The sequence below is a fragment of the Dermochelys coriacea genome, chromosome 2 (assembly GCF_009764565.3).
Source record: "Dermochelys coriacea isolate rDerCor1 chromosome 2, rDerCor1.pri.v4, whole genome shotgun sequence".
Taxonomy (NCBI): Eukaryota; Metazoa; Chordata; order Testudines; family Dermochelyidae; genus Dermochelys; species Dermochelys coriacea.
Genome location: NC_050069.1, coordinates 62412365 through 62436567, shown reverse-complemented (window position 1 = coordinate 62436567; position 24203 = coordinate 62412365). Strand labels below are relative to the sequence as shown.

The following is a 24203-nucleotide window of genomic DNA, read 5'->3' as shown; positions in this document are numbered from 1 at the left end:
CTGGGATGATTTAGTTGGGGATTGGTCCTGCTTAGAGCAGGGGGTTGGACTAGATGACCTCCTGAGTTCCCTTCCAACCCTAATATTCTATGATTCTATGATGCTGACCATGAACGGAGCAGTTCTGTATAACTGGAGAGTTCCTTAATGATTTTATAAGCAGGAAATCTATGGACTCTAATCTGCTGAAAATCTCTAGTGACATAGTGAACACCCTGATGTTACATACACGCTCTGTTTCTCTTTGGATAAGAAAGCTGATTTTATATCTGACAGTTGTTTTAGAATAGATTAAAATAATTTTGAAAACATCAATTTGCCTTGGAAAGGAAAATCTGTGATTCAATTTTTGAATATCACAATCTGGTGATCAGTGTCTCAACCATAACCGGCCAGGCAAAGCGAGGCCCCACATTCAACTTCATGGCATTTCTCTTTGTCTGTAATGCAAAAATTTTGAATGCTGCATCCACTCAATTCCAAAATTTCAAAAAATGGTTTAGGCATCAATGAGCAGAACCTTATTGAGTCTGGTGAAAATTGGAAACTGGACATGGAAAAATAGGGGTGGGAGAGAAAGTGGCAGGAGAGGGGGTTGGACACAGAGCCCATGGCATCTAGTTAGCAGACCAATCAGCTTCACCAAGTCTGTAATTATCTGCTTGATGGCAGCCAATAACACCCCTCATCTCATCTCTGCCCTTCCTCCCAATAAAGTTTAAATTGTTCTCCCAGGCAGAAAGGAAAGGAATAATAATGGTGGGGGTAAATGTGGGAAACCCCTGGCATGAGAGATGGAGTTGGAGGTTGCAGGGAGTCCCTGAAAAAGAGGGGAATGGGAGGGTGGCACATACGGCGCTTACAGGAATGGACGGATTCAAGGCGTCACTAGCCTGGGGAAAGAACTCAACCTACAGAAGGAATAAAATGTGCAACCTTCTACTATTCATTTTACTATTACATCAGGTGCCATCTTTTTAACTATAGTTTCCAGAATAACATGAGCCACATCAGCCATGAAATTCACTGCTGTAGAAAACAAGTAAAGATATATTCCAAAGTTCACTTTCTGATTGACTAATTAAGTCTCTGCAATTGTTATAAGCATAAGTGCTCTTGCTGTATATGGATTTTAAACTGATGCCTTTAAAACAGAGCCAAAAGCTTCTGAGATTTTCTTTGAAGCTAACTCAGTTTTTCTGACTGAGAGAGGTCTCAGGCCTACTGCTCTTTCAACAAAAAGTTTGCTTTTTATATTTTAAAAAGAAAGAGTAGTGTTAAGTGCTACAATGCACTTTGATGTAATCTCCCCTGAAACTATGGAAGTCTAGATATAATTTCATGCTGGAGATCTATTCTTATTAAACTGTATGTTCAGCACTTGAGAAATGAATAAATTGTTTTCTGTATGTGCAAGAATGTGAACTCACGATGACAAATTTAAACAGCATCTAAATTTAGAGTTTGGAGACTTGTTTGTTTGGATCATAGGTGGGAACCACTCAGATCTACAATACATCAAAATTAATGGTAGCTGGATCAGGTCCTAACCATACAGTCTCCCTCCAGCTGTGAATATGTAACATGGAACCTTGCATGTAATGGGTTAATAATTTCACGATTATTAGCCCTTCCTTCCTGTTTCTTAAATGTTTTGTATAACCTTCACAGACAAACTGCAATTAGTATGTAATTGTTACTGCTGATGACTATGTGTGCACATGTACCACTCCCCCGCCTTATTTTTATTTTCTTCTCCTTCCCAGGTATGTTTTAATTGTTTTGTATGAATAATAATATTACACAATATGTACAGGATTGAATATTATAGATTTGGCTTGCAGTTCCTCTTTTCTCAGATACTGAATCAGAAAGAACGCTAAAAGTAGATTTATTTAGATGGGAATGTATTCCTTTAAGAGAATTGGAATTGTTGCCTTTAGTATTTAGTTCAGTTTAAAAAAAACAACCCTCAATTTCAGAAGAAAACTAGCCTTTGCTGTAAATGTCTATGAACTAAGTAAAATATATTAAACCTATTCATGCAATGTGCTTCTATAGTCATTTATCTAAAATGTACCCTCCTGTGATCCCTCCAGCCTGTGCTGGTTTGGACATCACAAAACTATCATCACATCTTTCAATTTCAGACTTGTGTGTTAATGTTATACATTAGTGATATCTATATGAGGCAAGATACTGTTTAAATTTCTTTTGTTTTGTTTTTTAAATGTTGGGGAGAGAATATATCGCATCTCACAGAAGTATATGACAGCTGACAAGGCAAATCCCTTCTGAGAAGATAAACTGTATTGTTGAAAATACAGATCCAGAAAACTTGTTTAATGCATTTTATTTAAACCACATTCACTGCTGCAAAAAAAAGACTGTAAATACACTCAAGACCTTACTTTCTGTCTCATTATGTAAATTTCTTTATAACTGCTACTATGCAAGATAAGGGCTCTTGCTTAGAAGGCACTAAGGTCCCTCTCCAAAAAGGGAATGGGTTCTACAGATTTCATGTCTCCCAAATGAAAGAAATTCAGCATCCACTTTCATGACCACTGTTTCTTATGATATTCTGGCAGAAATAAAACATCTGGTGTAATCTGAAGATGAGAAGAAGGGCTGAGACACTGGCCAGCCGATCAAATATCTAAGAACTGCCTTAACACATTTACACTAAAAATGCTGACTAACGTTTTGGGATTTATGGCAGTTATCCCAAGACAGAGAACTAAAAATCTTAATGTGGTAAAATTGACTTGCAAGTTAATTAAAAACAAGCTAAATCCAACATTCTGATGCCACATGGCCTTTGCGGGCCTGATTCAAAGTCCACTGAGGTCTGTGGAAAGATTCCCATTTACTTCAATCTGATTTGGATCAGGCTCCATAACTGGGGGCACAATAAATTATTAGAATGAAACAAATGTTCAACTGGCTATTAAAATACCTTAATAATAATGATCAGTCTGATTATTTTGATTTCATTCACAATAAATATTAAAAAAAACCATTCTTTTTAATACCTTCACATGGTGAAGTTGGTTGTCAACTGCTATAAGATGGGAAATATTTTCCAGAAGTGCTAATTCTCCCAGTTCATCTATATTGTTATTGCTGATATTCAAAACTGACAAAGATTTCTGGAAGAAAAAAGAAAAAACAACATTGTTTTCTCACATTGCAAAAGTCTAATAGTAATTCCTTTGAGAAAAGTCTGTCAGCAGGGCCACATTGTGAATTTTGTAAGGTCTGGCTAAAATGCGTAAATGAGATTACACAGGATCATCTAATATTTCACATAATCTTTGATGCTGGATGTGCATGTCCTCTGTATAGGGGCTTGAGGGTCCCTACAAGGTATGTATTTTTGGTCATGAAGTCAACCTGCAACAATGTTGTATCTCTACTGTTTTCATAATATAATGCTTAGCGTTTATATAGCCTTTTTAATTTGAATGTTTCACAGTGCTTTATAAAGGTGGGTAAGTATGATCCAAAGAACTCTTGGTGCCAACTGGCAGAGGGCACAGGGGGTGCAGAGGGCTTTACAGGGATCAGATACTGAGTCAGATACTGCATAACAGTTCACTGAAGGGTGGCATGTGAGGTCTCTACTGTAAGCCAGTTGCCCCCTGGACATTATAATCATTGCAAAATGTATGTGTGGATAGTATTAAGGAGCTTTGTATCTATACTGAAAATCATGTTCTTGAGGTCTTGGAGTTAAGGCAGGTCACCAGGGGGTGATATACCTTGGAGATGTTCCTTTCAGGCAGAAGGTAACTGGCACTTATTTCCCTGTCTTGTCATTTGTGTATTGTATGCTGTGATGCTTCCTGGTGGTACCCAGGATTGTAAGGTGACTTGCTGCCATCTGCCCTTAGCGTGAGAAAGCCTCATCTGTGCCTGATGGGGGTCAGTTCTCCAACTCCACCAGCCATGAGCAACACCAGCACTCCATTCCAGGCCTTGCAGGCCCTGCTGTTACTTTGCAGGCTAGTGATAGGGACACTCCAACCCTCAAGCCCACTGAGCCTCTCCCTGGAGCGTCCAACCCTGGGCCCCCTGGACACTCACAGTATTCATCAATTCACTACTTCCAAAGAAACAGCTTACTAGTTTCACTTTAGATCACCACTCAGTTTAATTCAAAGCACTTAGGTTTATTTATAGTGAATCAAGCATACATTTATTTAACAAAGCATAGAGATTCAAGTAGAAGTATTGGAAACAAATGGTTACATATAAAATTATAATGCATTCTAGACCCTAAACTTAATTAACAAGATACTCACGTGTAATAAAGTATTGCTCACCCCAAATTCTTGCAATGCTTTACAGCTAAGCAGGCTGTGACACTTTTTTCATGACACATGCAAGCTGTCAGTTTACCTCCTAGCTGAAGGATTCCATGTGTCTCTTTGCACTCCAAGATATACCAGACCAATTCTTCAACTTTATTCATAAATAGGGCACCACCTGCTATTTGTTTCTTCCTGTTGCTTTCCTCTCTTGTAGATTTCGCAACTTCTCAATTTGTACCTGAGTGACAGTGTGGCCTGCAAGGCCTAGAGGAGAGTGCTTGTGTTGCCTTTGGGCTTCCTTGTGCTAAGGGCTGGTGGTAGAGAGATGCCTCATAAACCAGAGGACCATGAAAGCATCGCAATAAGTATTAATAGCCGTAATTTCCAGATGCAGAGCTGAGACAAAGAAGTTAATTGACTTGCCCATGGTCACACACTAAGTCTACAGAAGAGCTGGTATTAAAATCCATATCTCCTGACTCCTACATTCCTTGCTCTAACCACTAGATTATGCTGCCTTCCTTTCAGACCTGATCGCACAAACCTTGTTCATATGCGTACTCCTTTCTCCTATGCACAGTCTTATTGACTTAGCCTTTCTTTTGGAACTTATCCTCTTGATGACTTGATGAGTCCAACAATGAATTAACATGACCTGGGCCTTTTAGTAATGTGCAACTTTTTGGAAAACAACACAAGGTAATCCATCATGGAACACTCTTTTGGAGTACCTATGGTGATCCCGCTGTTCTATCCCGAAAATAAATGTAGTTTAGGTAACATTTATCCAAATTAGCAAAATATCGTATACTTTTATGTCAAAGAAAAAAAAAGGCGCTTTTGTGTTTAGGAACTGGAAAAAGGCATATTGAACTAGCATGTTTAAATCTAGGCTAGAAAAGGGACTAATTATTGGTTGACCAGTGATTCTTTCAGCAGTGCTGTTTCTTTCAGAAGTGTAAATCTAGAAACCTAAATCTCTCTAGAACCTGATCTGAAGAGTGAGCTCTGTATTTCAGAAAAGGGCTGAAGTTTTAGCTCTACTGTATGTTTCCTGTGCACACAATTAACCCCAAACTTCCCAAACACTGGTCCATGGACCACTGCTGGTCGTCAAAACAATAGCTGGTAATCCATGGAGAGATGACTGGTCTCATGTTTCTGGCCCTTTCCTTGTTTCCAGCCATGAGAAACGAGAACAGATGGGAGAGGAAACGAATGTGAAGAGCAAAAATAGACACTGTGATTAACTTTGTACAAAAAGGACAAAAGACATCACTCTAAAGATGGTTGAAGAAAAACCTGATTATGGTTTTGGAAAAAACTGTTCTTCCTTTCATAAGGATTTCCCCCAGAATGCTGCCAAATTCATTGGCTGCTGGGTTATTACTGTAAGTGCCACCTCTGAAAAAGTTTGCAAGCTTTGGATTCAAGAATTGAGTAATTGACTTCTCTATGATAAATCCCTTCTCTCTTTTCAACTTATTCACTGTTTATTTCTTCTATATACAGAAAGTATATCCTTCAGCTTCAGGCAAATAAATAAATACATTCCACAAATAAACAAGCAAACGGGTTACTAGACTCTGCTGGAATGTGGCACTCCAGTTTTTTCCTAGCTATTTTCTAAGTTATATGGAGAGAAAAAAACCCTAACCCTTTACAGATCCCACTAAAATGGAGCCATTATAACTAAGGAAAAGGGGGCAATATACAAAATACTGAATCATCCATACTACCTTCCTTTCATAGGTCTATTGCAAGAGTCGGCAACCTTTGGCACGTGGCCATGAGGGTAATCCGCCCATGCTGCTTCCTGCAGCTCCCATTGACTGGGAACGGTGAACTGTGGCCACTGGGAGCTGCGGGGGGCCATGTCTGCAGATGGGCAACGTAAACAAAATGTCTCATGGCCCGCCAGCAGATTACCCTGATGGGCCGCATGCTGAATGTTGCCAACCCCTGGTCTATTATCACTGCTTGTCAGAAAATTCATATATATGCTTACTGCCAGGGAATGAAGAGTTCTTGGATCAAACAAGAGCTTTTCTCCAAGAGGAAGCTGCTGGCTTTCAACATGTAGCTCTCTCAGATCTTCGAATGTTTCCAAGCCCTCTACTACAGTGATGTAATTGCCTCCCAGATACCTGCAAAAAACAATGTAAATGGGATTTAACACAGTTTGAAGGTAAAAGAAAAACAAACCAAGCAGATCCACACTCAAGTCTCAAAATAGAAATGAATCCCTTATGGGCATTATTAAACTGTAGCAATTAATGTGTTAAGGAATTGCAACTGAGTGAGGAACTCCTATGTAAATATACTTGTATCCAACTATACTATTTATAGATTGATGCAAGTCTAGTCTATCAATTCTATTAGTCTATAGATAATAATACTATTGTTAAATCTTCTGAAAAAGAAGACAATATTTCAAACAGAGTGATTTTAATGATAAATTTCAAATAATATCCATCACTACACAGTCTATGTGGTCACAGAACATTTGAATGGAAATATTATATAGCCAATGAAGGGTATTTATACTTTCTGGCAAGGCTCCTCCTTTGCCTCATCAGTCCAAGTTTCTGCCTTTGGCAGTAGGGGCCTAAAGTAAATCAGTCCTACTCTGGAGGTTTTGAATGATTTGGACTTTTTCCCCCAATGATTATAAGGCGAGTCTCAAGGTAGGCACAAGAAGTTCTCTTAAGCACAAAAAAAACCCCTCAGGACATAAAAGAAATATATTTCCTTGTCCTTCTCCAAGGTGTTGACTTATTATGCTGGCATCTGGCTGCCAGCCCTTCCCCAAACAGAAGTAAACTTGTTTGTTTCCCCTATAGCAGGGGTAGTCAGTAGGCGGACCATGGGCCAAATCTGGACCTCCAGATGCTTTTGAACGGACCCCAAAATATTTTTATTTACTCATCATTATTGTTGTTATTTTCACTGGAGTACGGATCTTGACTATACCTTGAACAAGAAATTTGGACCTTGACAAAAAAATAAGTGACTACTCCTGCCCTATAGGGAGAAGGGCAGCCTTCTACCTAGAAGAAGCTTTTTCTTGCTGATACCCCTAACCCTGCTGTAGCTTGTTTAGCATCCCTCTCTCTCGCTCTCTCACACCAGAAGAGGGGTTTTGTTTTGTTTTGTTTTTTTTTTTTTTAAGGTCACCAGCATCACTTAATTGGACTCAGGTGTCTCTAATTAACCTGAGGTAACCTTGTTTCAGTACATAGGGAAAAAAGCCTTCACCATTCTAGGATTGATATACCTGCCTTCCACCACGTTCTTTGTGGTACTAAATAACTATCCGTTGATATTAACAAATAGATCACAAGCTTCAGCTTTTAGCTGGTCTGAGTGACCCAATTCAGCTTCCAGAGAGGTTAAATGCTCTACTTAATACTTCCAGGTGGCGCTACAACTTTAAGCACATAGGCCTTGGTTGGTTTTACCCCCTAGATCTGATTCTCATCAAACACTCTACCCCACACCCTGGCTTTTATCATGCCTTTCCCTGCAACCACTGAAAAACAACAACAACAAAACACACTTTCTTATAGCTGTCAGGTCTGACTTTGACACAGATTTGAAAGACAACATTTAGCTTACTTATAGGGTAAGGACTTCAATACTTAACTTGTTCTTAAATTTCTTATTAATACATAGTATACAATTATATTTTTGATTTTTTCAAAATAAAAGAATTTTCACTTACAGTTTCTCAAGTTTTTTCAGTGATGTGAGGTTCTCTATACATGAAATGCAATTATTTTGCAGGTACAGGTGTGTTAGATTTGAAGCAAAGCCCAAGTTATGGATTTGTTTAATTTGGTTATCATACAAATACAGGACATTAAGATTTCTGCACAAAGAGAGGTCATCCTGCAAGAAAGAATAAAATGATTATATTCGGCTCCCTTACAATCAACTTCTGGAGCTTATTATTTTTTGCCTTAGATTCAGTTCTGCTGTATGATCTAGCTGTAGATTTTCACCACTGACAAACACTAACTTTAATTCACCATTTGTAGTCAACATAATTAAGCAACTGTCTCCTGGGGCAAAGACTGATTTTTCTCTTTAATGCTTTGCTGTATTGAAACTGAGAATCCTGGCTCTCACCAGGCTGTGAACATGACTTAGTTTATGATCTCATTGTCTTCCCTGCTTTCTTCAATTAAATTTCAGGAAAACATCTGTTCAGTGGATTGCTGCCTCAAACGAACTAAAATCTACCTTAATAGGTCATTGGTGTAATGGAAAACAGTTTCTTGGTGAAGAAAGTATAAAAAGGTTGAATGTATTTTACTATATTTCCTCTTAAGATTTCACCAGAATCTGACACTTCCTTGAAAGACATTCTTAAAAATAACCTGAAAAATACATACAATTCTGCTAACATATTTATATCAAAGTATTCCTTAGGCATCTGTCACCTTGGTATCTAAAGACCTGTTCCTGCAACTGGATCTTCATGGCAGACCCTTGATCCCGGGCTTAGCTCTTTTAACTTTAGTGGGGCTCCATATGGGTGCAGGGGTTTGCCTACATGGATCCAGTTACATGATCAGGGCCTAAAACCTTTACTGTTGAAAACAGGGTTTGGTGTTTTGTTTTTAAGAAATCTATCCCTGGTTTGAGCTTAGTTGCGCAGGGTCTAGTAATTTCAAAATACAGTCAGTATCTTGAGGTAAATCAGAACTAATCCAGGCCCCACTGAAATCTATGGAAAAATTCCCATCATCAAGTTGAAAAGGATAGAACTCACAGTTTGCAGGTTTACTCTTTTAAAGTTAAATACCATTATTTTTAAAATGGTTAGGCCAAAGAGAGCAAATTAATTCACTAATGAAAGGTATAACTTGTGCAATTTTGGACAACTGTCATACTGGTCCAAATTTGTTAGACTCATTAGCCTCACTTGACCTATATCCCAACCTGTTTCTCTCCTTCCCCTTCCCAACCTTCCTCCAAATTGCAGAAAATGAATCATAGGCAAGCGCAAAGAATTTGCCACAAGTGAACAACTCTTCCGTAAGATTCCCAAGAGAAGAAAAAATAGTTGTTTAAAAATGAAACTAGTGCTGTATTTTAGCAGCATTTGAGACTATTACTACCTCTTTAAAATAATGAAAAATTTGAGCTGCAGAGTTTCTGTTTCCCCCTTCCTCTCTTGGTCATTAATTAATTATTTTTATTAGGTATGATTTGCATTGCAGCAATGCCCAAAGGTCCCTAATTAGCATCAGTGCACTGGGTAAAACTTTACAGCTCACATTTTTCATGAACTTAATGAGGTGGCAAATGTCTCAAGTTCAATTAAAAGATAGCAAACTAATTTCATTTTTAAAAGAATATCTACATATTTGTCTCTTCTATGGAATGTTACAAAAGAGATTTTAAACTTTAAACCTTTTTAAACTACAAAACATTATTTAACATTTGAAAGGCAGAAAGCTATTGACTGCATCTCTCTTCTTCAAAGCACAATTGCTTTTATATACTACTTTCTTTTAATAAAAAAAAATTAGATAACATAGCTGATGTGCCCAATGCATCCTTCCTGTGTGCTGGTTACATAGGTTATATTCCCCCCCTTTCATGCAGGTAAAAATCCCAACGGACTTCAATGACAGTTTTGCCTGCCTTAAGAAAACAGAATAACGCCAATGGTGAAGAACAATTTTGTTGGTCAGTGGGAATTATAAAACACAGAAGTGTGTGAATATATGAAAGAACTACTGGTACTATCACAGCTTTAAAGTGTTTATATTCCAAATATCTGTACATTCCAAATTAATCTTATGTGCTGCCAAGTACATGCAGGCTCTCCTGGAGTATCTATTTTTAAAAATTCAGCAATGCATGCTAAAAGAAAAGAAAAATTAAAATTAAAAAAAAAAATTAAAATTAAAAAAAACTAAAAAAGAAAAAAAAGGAAAGAGAGACCTTAATTTTGCAAAGGGAAGCCACAGGCTAACCCTAAAAGGCCCAAATTCCAATAGTATTGAGCCAAAGGTGTGGCATGACAAAAATGATTGTAAATGGACACTTGCAATGAATTTGTTATTGCTAATAGTAATTTTTATAACTAATATGTTGCTATTACCAAGAACTGTAAAAATGTACAATGTGCCTAGTCTTTTGAAAAAACCCTTGAACATGTTAAAAGGAATACATGGAGTACACACTTTATGTTAAAAGGCCTTGTTATACTGACGTTTCACAGTTAATGCCTGGAAACAGTATTGGAACTTTTCACGAAAAGTGAAAAGACACTCCAGACCTGATGTGCTGTATGAAAAGGGAAACGGAGACACACTACCATATTGCTTACATGGCTAACATGCGTGTTTCCAAATAGATCTTTTAAAAAATCTGGTCAATTACAAAGTTTAAAAATATAATATAGGGATCAGCACTGTCCTCCCAACAATTAACAAATAATTAAAAACAGCACTAAAACATCCTAAAACCCAAGCTATAAACTGAGTTAAAAAAATAAAAGTAGTATTTTCATGATTTATTAAAAAGTTCTTACAATTGTATCAATATTTTTATCTGATAAGTTCAGGTGAGTTATCTTTCTCAGGTACTGTGCCAGGGACTCTTGTTTGCGGTTTTTGCGATTGATGCTTTTAGCAATTAGATCCACGGTTAGTCGAACCATAATTCTGTAATTAGCCAAATTTTCACAGAAACTGTTTTGATATCCCTAAGAATTCCATATATTCTTGTAAGTGGCTTTTCTAAAGTGCCTTAAAAATAAAATGAACAAATAAGATTACAGTGTTTTTATACAGAAATTCTGGCAAAGTTAAAGAAACATATTTTACCAAAAATCTCATTGAAGTTTAATGTAATGTTCCCCATGCAATTTCTCTCACATTTACTACTACTAGGCATGTATGTATAAACAGAAGTCTTCTCTTTTATAATCAACTGCTTCCCTCCTGGTTTTCATTTTCTTGTTTTTAGAATTTTTCCAAAAAATAAATGATTATATCACAATATTTTGTTTGTTGTTTCAGTGTGTTTAGGAAGCTTGCAACACCCACTTCTAGTCAATTTCATACTGAAACAGCACTACTATCTGGAGCAGTAGAAATAATTCCTGGCCACTTTTAGGTAAACAACTAATTACTGACAGTTCCTAACTTTAACTTCAAAAACACTTTTATCAGCAGTTAATCAATTTACACCAAACCTAAGAAGCTTTAATTATATCCGATATCCTTAAGGGTTCAAAAATGTAACTCTAAATTAACATTTGTCTATTACTAGGATTGGTGGCAGGGCTTATCCTAATGATCAGGGGTTCTCAAACTTCATTGCATCGCGATCCCCTTCTGACAACAAAATTATTACATGACCATGGAGGGGAGTGGGCGGAGCCCAAGCTCTGCCACCCTGGGTGGTGGGAGAGGGAGCTAGAGCCTGAGCTTCTCTGCCCTGAGTGGGGGTTGAGCTTGGGCTTTAGCTTCAGCCCTGGGTCCCAGCAAGTCTAATGCTGGCCCTGGTGACCCCATTCTGGGGTCCTGACCACAGTTTGAGAACCGCTGCTGTAGATGCACCAATTTGGAGTTGCACAATAGTTAACAGAACTCTGTAGTGCTGTTTGTGAGCACACAACTTTAAAGTGATTAAAAAATTAATATTGAAAATGTGCCAACCTTAGTTTTATCATTTTACAACACTGGTAAGTATGAAAATAAAATATTAAAAGACTACTGCAGCCTAAATTCTTAGGGAGGATTGACCACATGCAAAGTCTAAAGTTCAGCAGCTTTCAGTTGTACATGTACAAAACAACTTTATTTAGTTTTATTTAATGGAGAAAGTATACTTTTGTCCTGTTCACTTAATTCAAAATGGGCTGAACAGATTCTCCTTAAACTTTCCCCCAGAATTTCACCAGTGGCCTGAGACAAATTATGGAGAGCACAGTGTTATCAACTCCCAGGAAATTTGTGGTTCTTCTTAAATCCCAGGGCCCGGATTCATGTGACTACATGAGAATTTAAGCTTTCTTTAAAAAAAAATATATATATTCTAGCTTGCAGGGTTGTGGATCAAAGCTTGAAAATTTTTGGTGCCACACCCAAAGGCACATAGTACCAACTCCAGATTTATTGTTTTAAAAATCTTGTTATTTTTAAGCCAATATCATGATCGGCTCAGGTCAGCAATACTAAAAGTGTCACAGAAGAAATGAAGTCTGAGAAACTAAGCAGCAGGTGAAATGCAAGGAGAGCATCTGATGTGACTTCAGTGCTTCCTGCCGATACAGGCTTCTACCCACACTCTATACCAGGGGTTCTCAAACTGGGGGTCGGGACCCTCAGGGGGCCGTGAGGTTATTATGTGGGGAGGGGGTCACGAGCTGTCAGCCTCCACCCCAAGCCCCGCTTTGCCTCCAGCACTTATAATGGTGTTAAATATACAAAAAAAAAGTGTTTAAGGGGAGGTCGCACTCAGCAGCTTGCTGTGTGAAAAGGGTCACCGGTACAAATGTTTGAGAATCACTGCTCTGTACGTATCAGGCCCTAATATGCCCTGGAGCCACCCAGGGGTGCTGGAACAATTTGTATAGTGGGGATGCTAAGGGCCATTGAATCAAACAGTAAACCCTGTATATAATGAAAACCACTTCAAGCCAGGGGGTGCTGCTGCTGCACCCCATACCCCTAGTTCCTGGCCCTATGGAGCCACGGTGCAGCCTTCCCCACAGCTCCCTTCCCCACCCCCCTTCTGCCTTCCCCCACCCATCCCTTCCCGGCCCATCTAACCCAGTGTGGTAGCAGCACTTCCCGGCCCACCTCCACCCATCTGTTCCATCGACGGCTGCGCCTCCCCGGCCATCCGAGGACAGCGCCTCCCTCTCCACCCCCGCCCGATCTCCCCCACTACGGCCCAGCGCCGCCCCGCCCATCCCCCTAATCCCCCCAGCGACGGCAGCACCTTCCCTCCCACCCATCCTCTCCTGTGCTCGTGGCCGGTCGCCCCGCGCCTACCACACGCACCGCCCCCGCCGGCCGGCCAGCGCCAGCCGTGGTGCGGGGTGTGAGGGAACCAGGCGCGGTTCCTCGAGCCGCCTCGTTCAGGGCCGGTTGCTAGAGTGACGGAACGCCGGCCGCCGGGGGGGCGGTTCCTCCGCCCGCAGGAGTGGGCGGGGCTGCAATCCTGCCTCGAGCCTCCCGCCGGCTCAACCGTCGCAGAGGGTAAGGGGGCGGAAGGGAGGGACAAAAAGAGGACTCGCGCGCATGCGCACTGGAGGCGAGAGCGCCTGGGGTTGCGCCTCCGTGTCAGATTTTGGAAGGTTCCGCGCGAAACTGGGGCCTTACCCTGCAAACCCTCCTGGGGGCAGAGACGCTGGGCCCATTTCCCGTCCTCCCAGGGCTGCTGGTTGAGCCGCTGGCTCCCAGCCCCAGGCAGGAAAAGGCGCCGAACGTCAGCGCCTGCGCGAGCTTCCACCAGCGGCCTGCGGGCCGCTGCTCCCCCGGCCCTGACGGTGACTGTGGCGGCCCCTGAGCCGGCCCAGGCCTAAGGCCACAGGCTTATGCCATGTGCATGTAGAGCGCATCGCGGGGGGCAGGCTGGGAAAGGTGACACAGTTACAAAATAAAATTGAGAAAAAACAAACCAGGAGCCCGTTCTGGCAGGCACACGGTGGTAGACGTTCCGGATCCTAGGGCAGGTTTCAGAGTAGCAGCCGTGTTAGTCTGTATCTGCAAAAAGAAAAGGAGGACTTGTGGCACCTTAGAGACTAACAAATTTATCTGGGCATAAGCTTTCGTGAGCTACAGCTCACTTCATCGGATGCAATGGAATACATTTTCCACGGAATGCCTCCGATGAAGTGAGCTGTAGCTCACGAAAGCTTATGCCCAGATAAATTTGTTAGTCTCTAAAGTGCCACAAGTCCTCCTTTTCTTTTTGCAGATACAGACTAACACGGCTGCTACTCTGAAACCTGTCTATGCTGTACTCTGATAGTTCAGAGATCAAAAGAACATCCTAGCACAGTGGTTCTCAAACTTTTGTATTGATGACCCCTTTCACACAGCAAGCCTCTGAGTGCGATCCCCCCGTGAGAAATTAAAAACACATTTTAAAATATTTAACACTATTATAAATGCTGGAGGAGAGGAGCAGTTTGGGGTAGAGGATGACAACTTGTAACCTCACGCATAATAACCTCGCGACCCTTTGAGTGGGTTGTGACCCTCTGAGGGGTCACAACCCCCAGTTTGAGAACTCCTGTCCTAGCATTTAAATGAATTGTAAACATGGGATATCTCGGTATTCATCTCTTGAAATGTACTGTGAATGGTGGAGGAACAAGCAAATGGCCCGATCCTTTGGGATTGGTAGAACCTTTTCTTTTATATGATGAAATAAGATTTACAGAAATTTTCATCATATTTGACGTGGATACCTGGATGGAGGCCTGAGGCTGGATCACTTTAAGAGAACTGTGTTGTTTGGATTTCTGAGTAACCAGTAAGGTAATAAAGAAGCTCTTTCATGGTGGCTTGGTTAATCAAAGTATTGGAATATCGACCATCTTTTTTGGGATTGTCTGCCCCATTCTTTGCAGTTCACCCTAATTGAGTGACCACAGACCCCATTAGGACCCCAGTCACAAAAGCACTTTGGGATTCTCAAGGAGAAGACACTATGTAACTTTAAATTATAAACAATGTTGTTATGCTTTTTAGGAAATGCCTTGAACAGATGTAAATTGAGTACCTTCTCCTTTGGGCAGGGGAAGTGTCCCTTCAATAAGAGATTACTCATTTTGTGCGGTACAGACGCTCCCCGATTTACGCAATCGTTCCATTCCGGAATGCCTTGCTTAACTCGAATTTTGCGTAAGTCGGAAACATAAACCCTACCATTACGCAAAAAAAAAACAAAAAAAAAAGCCCTCCTATTTCTAGCTTACAGAACTTTTTCCATAAATGCAGATTTGCATAAGTCGGATCTTGTATAACGCTGGGAGTGTCTGTAACTGCAGTCCTTCAAGATGTTTGTCTCTATGGGTGCTCCACTTCAGGTGCCCATGTGCCTGTCAAGCCCTTGATCAGAGATTGTCAGTTAGCAGTGTCTGTTTGGCCTGCTCATGTGCCCTATGCCTCCTTGTGCCAGACACTGAGACTATATAGGGGTGTGCGGGCAACTCCCACCCCCAGTTCCTTCTCCAACCAAACATTCCCTAAGGAACAGTCCAAAGCAGAGGGGAAGATGGCGAGGTAGTGGGGCACCAAATAGGTATGCACATCTCAAAGAACTGTAGTCAATGCATAAAGTGAGTAACCTCATCTTCCCTATGCATTCTCCACTTCAGGTGACTTCTGAGCAGTATCCCCAGATGCAAGAGGAAGCTTCAGAATAGAGTCCAGAAGTAAAGACAGTATTGCAGAACCAAAGTGCTGCATTGGATCTGACACCATGGATCAGGGCCTAATGTTTCACAAACATATGTATTGAAGCCCATGTAGCAGCCCTACGTATTTCAGATACTGGTACATTCTTCAGTAGTGCGGTAGATGTTGCCTGCAATCTGGATGAATGTGCTGTCTTCCTTTAAGGGTCAGGGGGAGGGGATGAATGCCCGCAACATCATAGCAAGTGATAATACATCTAGATATCCATCTCAATAGTCTCTGAGTAGAGATCCAGTATCCTGTGGATCTATCCACAAAGGAAACAAAGAGGCTAAGTGACTTCCTAAATTGCTTGGTCCTATCTAAATACAACGCCAGTGCCCTTCTAACATCCAAGGTATGTAAACAGGATTCCTGTAGAGAACTATGTGACTTTGGGAAAAACACTTTTAGATGATTGGATTGATTAAGGTAGAACTCTAATAGAACTTTAGGTAAGAATTTAAGGAGTGGACCTAAAGAAACCTTGTCCCTAAAGAACACTGTAAATGGGGGGAATCGGCCATCAAAGCTCTAATCTCCCTGACGCTCTGGACCAATGTGATAACTGCTAAAAAGGCCATCTTCATAGATAAATGCAAAAGAGAACAGATTGCCATTGGTTCAAATGGAGGTCTCATAAAGTAATTGAATACAAGGTTGAGGTCCCAGGTCAGGGTGGGGTTTGTAATCTGCAGACAGAGATTCCCCAAACCCTTAATAAACCTAGAATATAAGAGATGAGCAAATATGGAGAATCTTTCTACAGGATGATGAAAGACTGATATTGTGGCCAAATGGACCTTAACTAAACTGATTGATGACCCCAATTTCTTTAGATCCAACAGATAATCCAGGATGTCTGAAAGCAGGAGGCAGTGATGACACCACCAATGGAAGAATTTCTTCCATTTCTGCATGCCGTGAGGCAGAGTACTGCTAGGTTTGGATGAAAATGCATGACTTGTGTCTTTGACAAGAGATAATGGTCAGGAGCTTGGATGATGATTGGACACATAGATGAAGCAGGTAAGGGTAGTCCGGAGATTGGGGTCTTGGTACCAAGAGGTGCTCAGAACCTGAGAGGAATGAGGATTCTGGTTCATCTGTTATCAAGAGTTGCTTAGTATATCTGAACTCCTGTTATACCAAATAGGGGATTGGTACTGATGCAGAAGCAAAGACCAATGCCTATGGAGCGGGGGCATACTGAAGGAGATGGTGAGGCTGATGGTGTCCGGCACCATTGCTTGCTTGGTACCAAGAGTGCTGCATGCCTGTGTACCAACAGCTGGGCTGAACTCAATGATGCCAGTCTTGAGTGTCTTTGCTTGCCTTTCTTGCTGGTAGAAAGTACTGAGGCCCTATCAGACCCATGTTTCTTCTTTGTGCTCTGGGATTTTATGACCTCGCTGGTACTGCAGGAGTCCTTCAAGTCAACAGTACCGAATTGAGAGGTTGAGGCTTCGGAGACCATAGACCTCACCAGGGACCTAGACTTTTTTAAAACTGGCACCTTAAGGTGAGAATCTATGCCACTCTTTTAGGAAACCTTCACTGAAGCCTCCAAAGTCTTACGTTTCTAAGGGAAGCCTGTACTGAGACGCTGGATCTGTCCAGTGACAGAGGTGCAGGGTGTCTCCTCGCCAGACTCAGAAGCTGGCCGAAGGGAGCATTCCATCATAAACAGAGAGATTAAACTCAGACTGCTATTCTTTTCCCTGGATTTGAGGTGTTATTCCGAAAAACAAATTTTGGGGCTTGCTTCAGATAACCTACCTATCACTCCTCTCAGTCTGTCCTTCTGAGGTTTCTGAGATTGTTAAGGAAACACTAAAAGGACACAGATATAACCTTCCAATAAAATTATTGACACAGGCAGTATTATTTTCCTTAATAAAGTATCTTTTTATTAATGTAACTAATAATCCCTATTACAGTATAATCTAAAAGAAAAAATCAGACACAAATCCCTAATTGTGAGTTAAAGAGCATCTAAACTGCAATAGCGTACCGTTTAAATGATTCTAAGCAGTGTGCTTTGCTACAGTCTGTGCTGTAGCTGGTCTGTGCTGACAGCAGTTCTTAGCTTACACGAAAGCTTATGCTCTAATAAATTTGTTAGTCTCTAAGGTGCCACAAGTACTCCTTTTCTTTTTGCGAATACAGACTAACACGGCTGCTACTCTGAAACTTTTAAATTTAACATAGATAAATTACAATGAAGACATCCACACACACTTCAAGCATATACAGGGCCTAATACTATACTAAAACTATGCTACACTGTCTGTTATAAAATAACTTACTTCCTCTGCTGATTATTTGTAGATGTTGTGAAAGTTGCTCGTGCTTGCAGCTGTTGCTGCTCCCGACTCCCTCTTTCTCCTCAGCAGTATTCTTTTCAGAATTCTAAACTGGTGTTTTCTCTTCCAGAGCGACAAACGATGTTTGGGAGTTATTCCGTCCAGCAAGTCTTCTGTCCTCTTGGGCAGCTTTACGATATCTCTCGCAACTGTCTCATTCAATTGCCTTATTGAACTCCTGGGGGAATTCTGCACCAAAAAAATTAAAAATTCTGGAAAATTCTGCATATTTTATTTGTCAAAATAACACAATATAATTACACTAGCTTCAATTATTTTGGTAATTTATTTCAAAATACCTGTCAGCAAGTATGTCTGTAACAATACAGAAAATAAAAAAGATTCAGAAAATGTTTTTTGACAAATAGATTCCTTACTATGCATATTAATACAGAACTCTGAGTAATAATTCCTTTAAACTACAATACAGAACCATATTTCCTGCACCCTTCAGAAACAGTGCAAAGACTTGGGGGAGTCAGGGGTAATGGAGGAGCTGAGGGAGAGGAAGGTAATTGCTGGGAAGGAGCCTGGGTGTGAACTTGGACGGTTGTTGGGTCTGGGTGGGAAAAGTATAGAACAGGTTTTTTTGTGGGGGCAGGGATTGTTAGGGAGTCCAGGACCAGATTATGACATTCTGAGACCCTAAACTATGTCAAGTGTAAGAGGCCCCATACCATAAAAAAAAATGAATTAATTATTTTCACAGAAAGGATATTGAATATATAAACACGAAAGCTTTATATTTGCATATATACAAAGCAAAGTTGTAAAAATAGAATAATAATCTAACTAAAACACGTCTTGCAATATGCCTGTTTGCATTGTAAAATAGTTTCAAATTAACATATTTTCATCTCTGATTTCTTAATTAGTAGATATGAAAACTTTATATTTACAGCAACACAAAAGCAGTTAAACAGATCAGCTTACTTCATGGAAGCAGTACAACCTGCAGTATGTCTGTTGGCACATCACATTAATTTTAACACTGAAATTTAAAACATTTACTTTTGTGATTTTTGGAGAGCAAAGTCATTGATGATGTCTTCAAATGATAAGCTATGGAGTTTGTCACTTTCAACGCACAGAATGTTTAGGGCAAATAGCTTTTCTTGCAGCATTGTTGTCTGCAGTTCATTCTTGATATATTTCAGTTGTGAAAACGACCTTTCTCCTGAGCAGTTTGTTACCATTAGATTAAAAAAAAGCCGCAAAATCACTTTAAAAAAACTTTAAAAAATATTATATTATAAATATTGAGATTTTATATATGTATACAAACAACAAATAATATGTTATTAATATATGTATGCCTAAAACCTGTGTTATTTTACGAGGATATTTCTGTGAAAGTTAGTGCTATTTTGTCTATGTTCTCACAGGAAAACAAGAGAGGATATATCATTTTTTTTACACCATGAATTAGGAAAATTATCTTTCTTTTCATATGAATAAATGAAAAAACGTTTGATTAATTTTGTTAGGAAAAACAAAGTTTATCCAGATTATATATAAAATATATTTACAAATGTTTATTCTGATTTAATTTTCACTATGAAACAATGAATTGTTCAGATTTTTCTTTTGCCATACTATAAAAATACAATGTATTATGTATATGATATGTGATTTATAAGTCTATATAAGAATTTTTACATATGATACTACCTATAAAAAAATACTATCTTGCGTACTCCAAACCTGCCGAGCAGCAAATCCCATTCTTTTTTCGAGGCAGACATCTCTCTTTGCGTTTGCTTCTCTATCCTCTGTCCTCCCCCAGGACCACTAATTAATCTCGAGTAAAGACCTCGGACACACAGAGTGACAACAAGCTATATGCACAACAGAGAAAGAAGAAATTTACCAGAAAAAAGACTGGTAATCTCTAGACAGCCATTGAGAAAGTGAGGAAAAACTAACCTACATTAAGCAAATATAATGAATATTTAATAGCCTATAAATCATATATGCACATAGTTTGAAATAACTTGCTCAAAAAGTACTCAGAATATTTTGATATATATGTATATCTTCCTTCACTTCTCTCAAAACCCTCTATTTATCCTTTTGTCAGCACTCTCTGATATTTATTGTGAAGGTTCCCGAAACTCAGGGAGGGAAGCCAACACAAATTTATCCTCCTCAACATCCACTTGACGCAAGTCCTTAAAACGATCACCTGCAAACTCAGTCATGTGAAGCATGGATAGCGCATGAAGCAGAAAGTGGCGTGCCCACTAAAATACATAAATGTACATATGTACAGCTCAAAAGAAGAAAGAACACACTGACATCTAAGAAAACGACACATGACGTCATTCCCAGGACAAGTCCCACGGGAGTATGAGCTTGGCAGGATTGCTTAACGACACTGCCATCTCCAACCTCACATTTTTCCCAATTTTATCAGCTGTGAGATTATTTATTTATTTAAATAAGTTATGAAGGCATGGTCAGAATTTTACCAGTAGCAACTGGCCAACAAAACACTGCCTTAGGAAACTGATAGCAGATTTACTCATAGAAATACTATTTTTACAAGTGCAATTATCGTTTTTTTCTCAGCCCTGGGCTCCCACCTGTCAATAATGAACAATTAGTGAAGGGTAAGGGTATTTGTGTAGCCAGATGTGTATATTTTTGTCATCTTTGAACAAAAATGTCTGTAATTTAGAGAGAATATTCTTTTTCCCATATCTCCTTTATCAACTGATTTTGATAAAATCTGAAATGGAGTCAGTTTTTTTTTTCATATTGTGAGGCCCTAAGCCAGGGTGGGCAAACTTTTTGGCCTTAGGCCACATCTGGGTGAGGAAATTGTATGCAGGGCCATGAATGTAGGGCTGGGGCAGGGGGTTGGGGTGCAGGAGGGAGTGCGGGGTGTGGGACGGGGTGCGGTGTATAGGAAGGGGCTCAGGGCAAGGGGTTGGGGTGCAGAAGGGGTGCAGGGTGTGGAAGGGAGCTCAGGGCATGGGGTTGGGGTGCAGAAGGGGTGGGGAGTGTGGGAGGGGGCTCAGAGCAGTGGGCTCAGGGCAAGAGGTTGGGGTGCAGGAGGAGGCTAGGCAGAGGGTTGGGGTGTGGCAGGGGTTCAAGGCAGGGGGTTAGGGGGCTCAGGGCAGGGGGTTGGGGTGCTGGGTGCAGGAAGGGTTCAGAGTGCAGGCTGTAGCCTAGTGCCGCATACCGTGAGTGGCTCCAGGGTGGTAGTGGCATGCAGCAGGTCTAAGGCAGGCTCCCTGGCCCCGCGCCACTCCCAATAGTGGCCAGCATGTCCGGCAGTGGCTCCTGGGACTGGGGTGGGGCAGGCCTCTGTGTACCACCCGCAAAGCTCCCATTGCCTGTGGTTCCCCGTTCCGGGCCAATGGGAGCTGGTGGGGACGGTGCCTGCAGGCAAGGGCAGTGCACGGAGCCCTCTGCCCCCACCTCATGGGCCGCAGGGATGTGGTGCCAGCCGCTTCCAGGGAGCAGTGTGGGGCCAGGGTAGCCAGGGAGCCTGCCTTAGCCCCGCTGCACCACAGGGCTGGCAATCCCAAGGGCCAGATTGAAAGAGGGTTGGGCCATAGTTTGCCCTCCCCTGCCCTAAACCGTAGTTTAGTTAGTTTATGTGTTAATCTGGCACTGCTATTAGGGAGCTTCCGCATGCAGACTGTGGCTGATCCCTAGCCTCTCCAATTCAGTGAGGCATATCTGCCCTGGTCCTCTTGTGTCCTTGCACCCCCCGGTCCACGTGTCCCTCCACCCCAATTCAGACACTCCCTCCCCCTGTCCCCATGTGTCTCTGTGCCCCCCACTCAAACTCTTCCCCCTTGTGGCCCTGCACATCCACTCCAGTTCAACCCTTGCCCCAGTTTGTCCTCCCCCACTAGCGCTTATGAATCCCTGTCTGTGATCCCCAGCAGCCGCATGTGACTCATACTGTCTGTTTCATGACCTGGCCCAACAGGCACTGTGAAGGCAGTGATGCAAGCTCTTTCTCTTCCGTATGGTAGCTGGGGCTGGCTGGGAGCAGCTGCTCTGTTCTAGCACCATAGCATCCTCCACAGTGGGTAAAAGGCAGAACTTCAGCACTTTCCAGCATAAGTTATTTTCTGTGAAAAAAATAAAAATATGCGCTGCACATAAATTAGGAGTGTGCACAGTGGTGGAAAATTCCCCCAGGAGTATAACTTACCAACTTATATTCTGTTCAACTGGCCATCAGACCTCTATTGAGCAAGCTTGATTCATCTACTTAGCTAACCTTTCACTTTTCATATTGACAATACTCACTACCAAATATTACCTCATTTTTGATAAGCAATGGAAACAGCCCTGAGCTGGCCAAAGCCAGTTGAGGCTGAGGCTCTTTGAACTTTTCTGTCACACTTTTACTTTTTGTACTGCACATGCTCATTGTCATACATTATCTCATTCTGCACATGCTTGCTTAAACTGTTTTTGCTTTACAGCCAAGATTACCTCATCTGACCTTACTACTCATGCTCCAGGACATTTACTTCGTGACAACACCTCATTTTATGTAATTTTTACCATTGGGCATGCTCAGCCCAGAGATACTTCATGGCCAGATCTTCATTTTACTCTCAGCTCTGGTCATGTGTCTTACAACATTCAATGGTAAATGTCGAACAGCTTTTGTCTGGTAAAATGACTCATGCCTGTTCCAGAGAGACAAGACAGGGGCACAAAATGGAGGGAAAGAACTCTTACACTATCAGAAAGCCAGGCAGAAGTTGCACATCTGGAAAACGAGAATTCCTCCAAGCAACGGACACACTTAGAATGCCATCGCTTACAGGTAAAGCCTCTTGGCAGCAGAGGCAACATTTGAAACCTGGCAAGACGGGCATGCCCTGACGAGAAAAAACATAACTCTCCCCACTGGTAAAGATGTTATACCAATAAAATGAAAACCAGCAGGATCTTATTAAAGGGGAAAAGGCAAAATGCCACATTTATTGTGAATGCAGAAAGTATCATAGTAAGCAGTTAGCTATAGCTATAACATTCCATTCAATTTAATGTTTATTCACACATTCATTCATACACACACACACAGGTTCTGCAAGGTTGTTATCAGAGTTACCAGCCATAGAGTTGCTCATGCCAAGCCACTGGCCAGGTGGCCTGGACATGAGGAGGGAGCAGGGCCTTGTGAGATGCTCATCTGATGCTCCTGGAAGTTGGTTTGCAGAATCAGACCCCAAAGTTCTCACTTTCTAGAGTCCATTTTTATAGGAATTTCTTCCTATGCCAGTCTGTGGGAATTGCTTCATCATGCTGTTGCTGAATCAATCAGCAGATTGCACATTCCTGATGGCTCCGTGCTGCCAGATGTTATCTTGTTCTTTGGTTCTCCCATTCTTGAGGCTCTTGGGTGGATTCCAGTCTGCCCTCCGGGGGTCCTCTGGTTATTTACACTTGACGCCTTCTTCAGCCAAAGAACACTGTATTCTTAGGCTGGCGCCTCCCTGATCATTCAATTATTATCCACACCAAGCATCCATCCACATACATCCTCTATCTCTATTTTGATGACAATTATTAACAAAGCGAGATGAATACAACAAAAGGGCGGGGAGTCTCTGGGTGTTGTTTCTGTAGTTGCAGAGTACTGCTTTGAGTCTCTCGCTTTGTGAGTAGTTGTTGTTACAAAGAATTGCTTTGAGAACAGACTCTGTCTTAGAATGTACTAACACAATTAGCAGCTTGCAAGTTTCACACAGAGAGGGAGAGAAACAGTACCGAAAACCAAGAGACCTCTTAATTAGTAATACCCTGGAATTTAAACTATGGGGAATCAAATTCATTTGTGATTTTAATACAGAACTTCTTTAATATGATCCAACAAAGAAGAAGTTAAATGATCCTTTAACTACTTATCTAACTAACCATAATTCTACTAACAACTAACTATAAAAAATGTATTAATCGCTACAGAAATAGAAGAAAAGCTGAAGATGGATATTCTACGGCTCTGTCTCTGGCTGAGGAGGTGGAAAAGGAATGGTGTGGTTCACCTGTGCACCCCTATGTAGCCTCGGTATCCAACACGCGGAGGCATAGGGCATTTTCAGGTG

The 24203-nt window shown here is 41.1% G+C and overlaps 1 protein-coding gene and 1 long non-coding RNA gene across 10 annotated transcripts in view; one reads left to right on the top strand and one right to left on the bottom strand.

Annotated features, from left to right (window-relative positions):
- The window catches only part of PPP1R42 (protein phosphatase 1 regulatory subunit 42), a 75140-nt gene extending 61550 nt beyond the window's left edge, over nucleotides 1-13590 (bottom strand). For 7 of the 9 annotated variants that reach the window (XR_005291344.2, XM_038391953.2, XM_038391957.2 and 4 more), the window contains exons 1-5: nucleotides 13340-13535; nucleotides 10867-11083; nucleotides 8041-8207; nucleotides 6325-6463; nucleotides 3036-3152 (exon numbers count right to left, since the gene is read on the bottom strand). Coding sequence is in view for 8 of the 9 variants with exons in the window: in XM_038391953.2 (XP_038247881.1) it covers nucleotides 3036-3152; nucleotides 6325-6463; nucleotides 8041-8207; nucleotides 10867-10995 (552 nt within the window). In the remaining variant the exon portion in view is untranslated. Of the gene's footprint in view, nucleotides 1-3035; nucleotides 3153-6324; nucleotides 6464-8040; nucleotides 8208-10866; nucleotides 11084-13339 lie in introns of all 9 variants that reach the window. The other 2 variants (XM_043507770.1, XM_038391954.2) reach the window with 2 other exon arrangements.
- Nucleotides 13591-14772: 1182 nt separating this feature from the next.
- On the top strand, nucleotides 14773-18320 carry LOC119851712. The gene is made up of 4 exons (XR_005291345.2): nucleotides 14773-14833; nucleotides 15676-16112; nucleotides 16594-16783; nucleotides 18191-18320. It is a non-coding gene; the product is annotated as an uncharacterized LOC119851712 (long non-coding RNA).
- Nucleotides 18321-24203: the final 5883 nt, after the last annotated feature.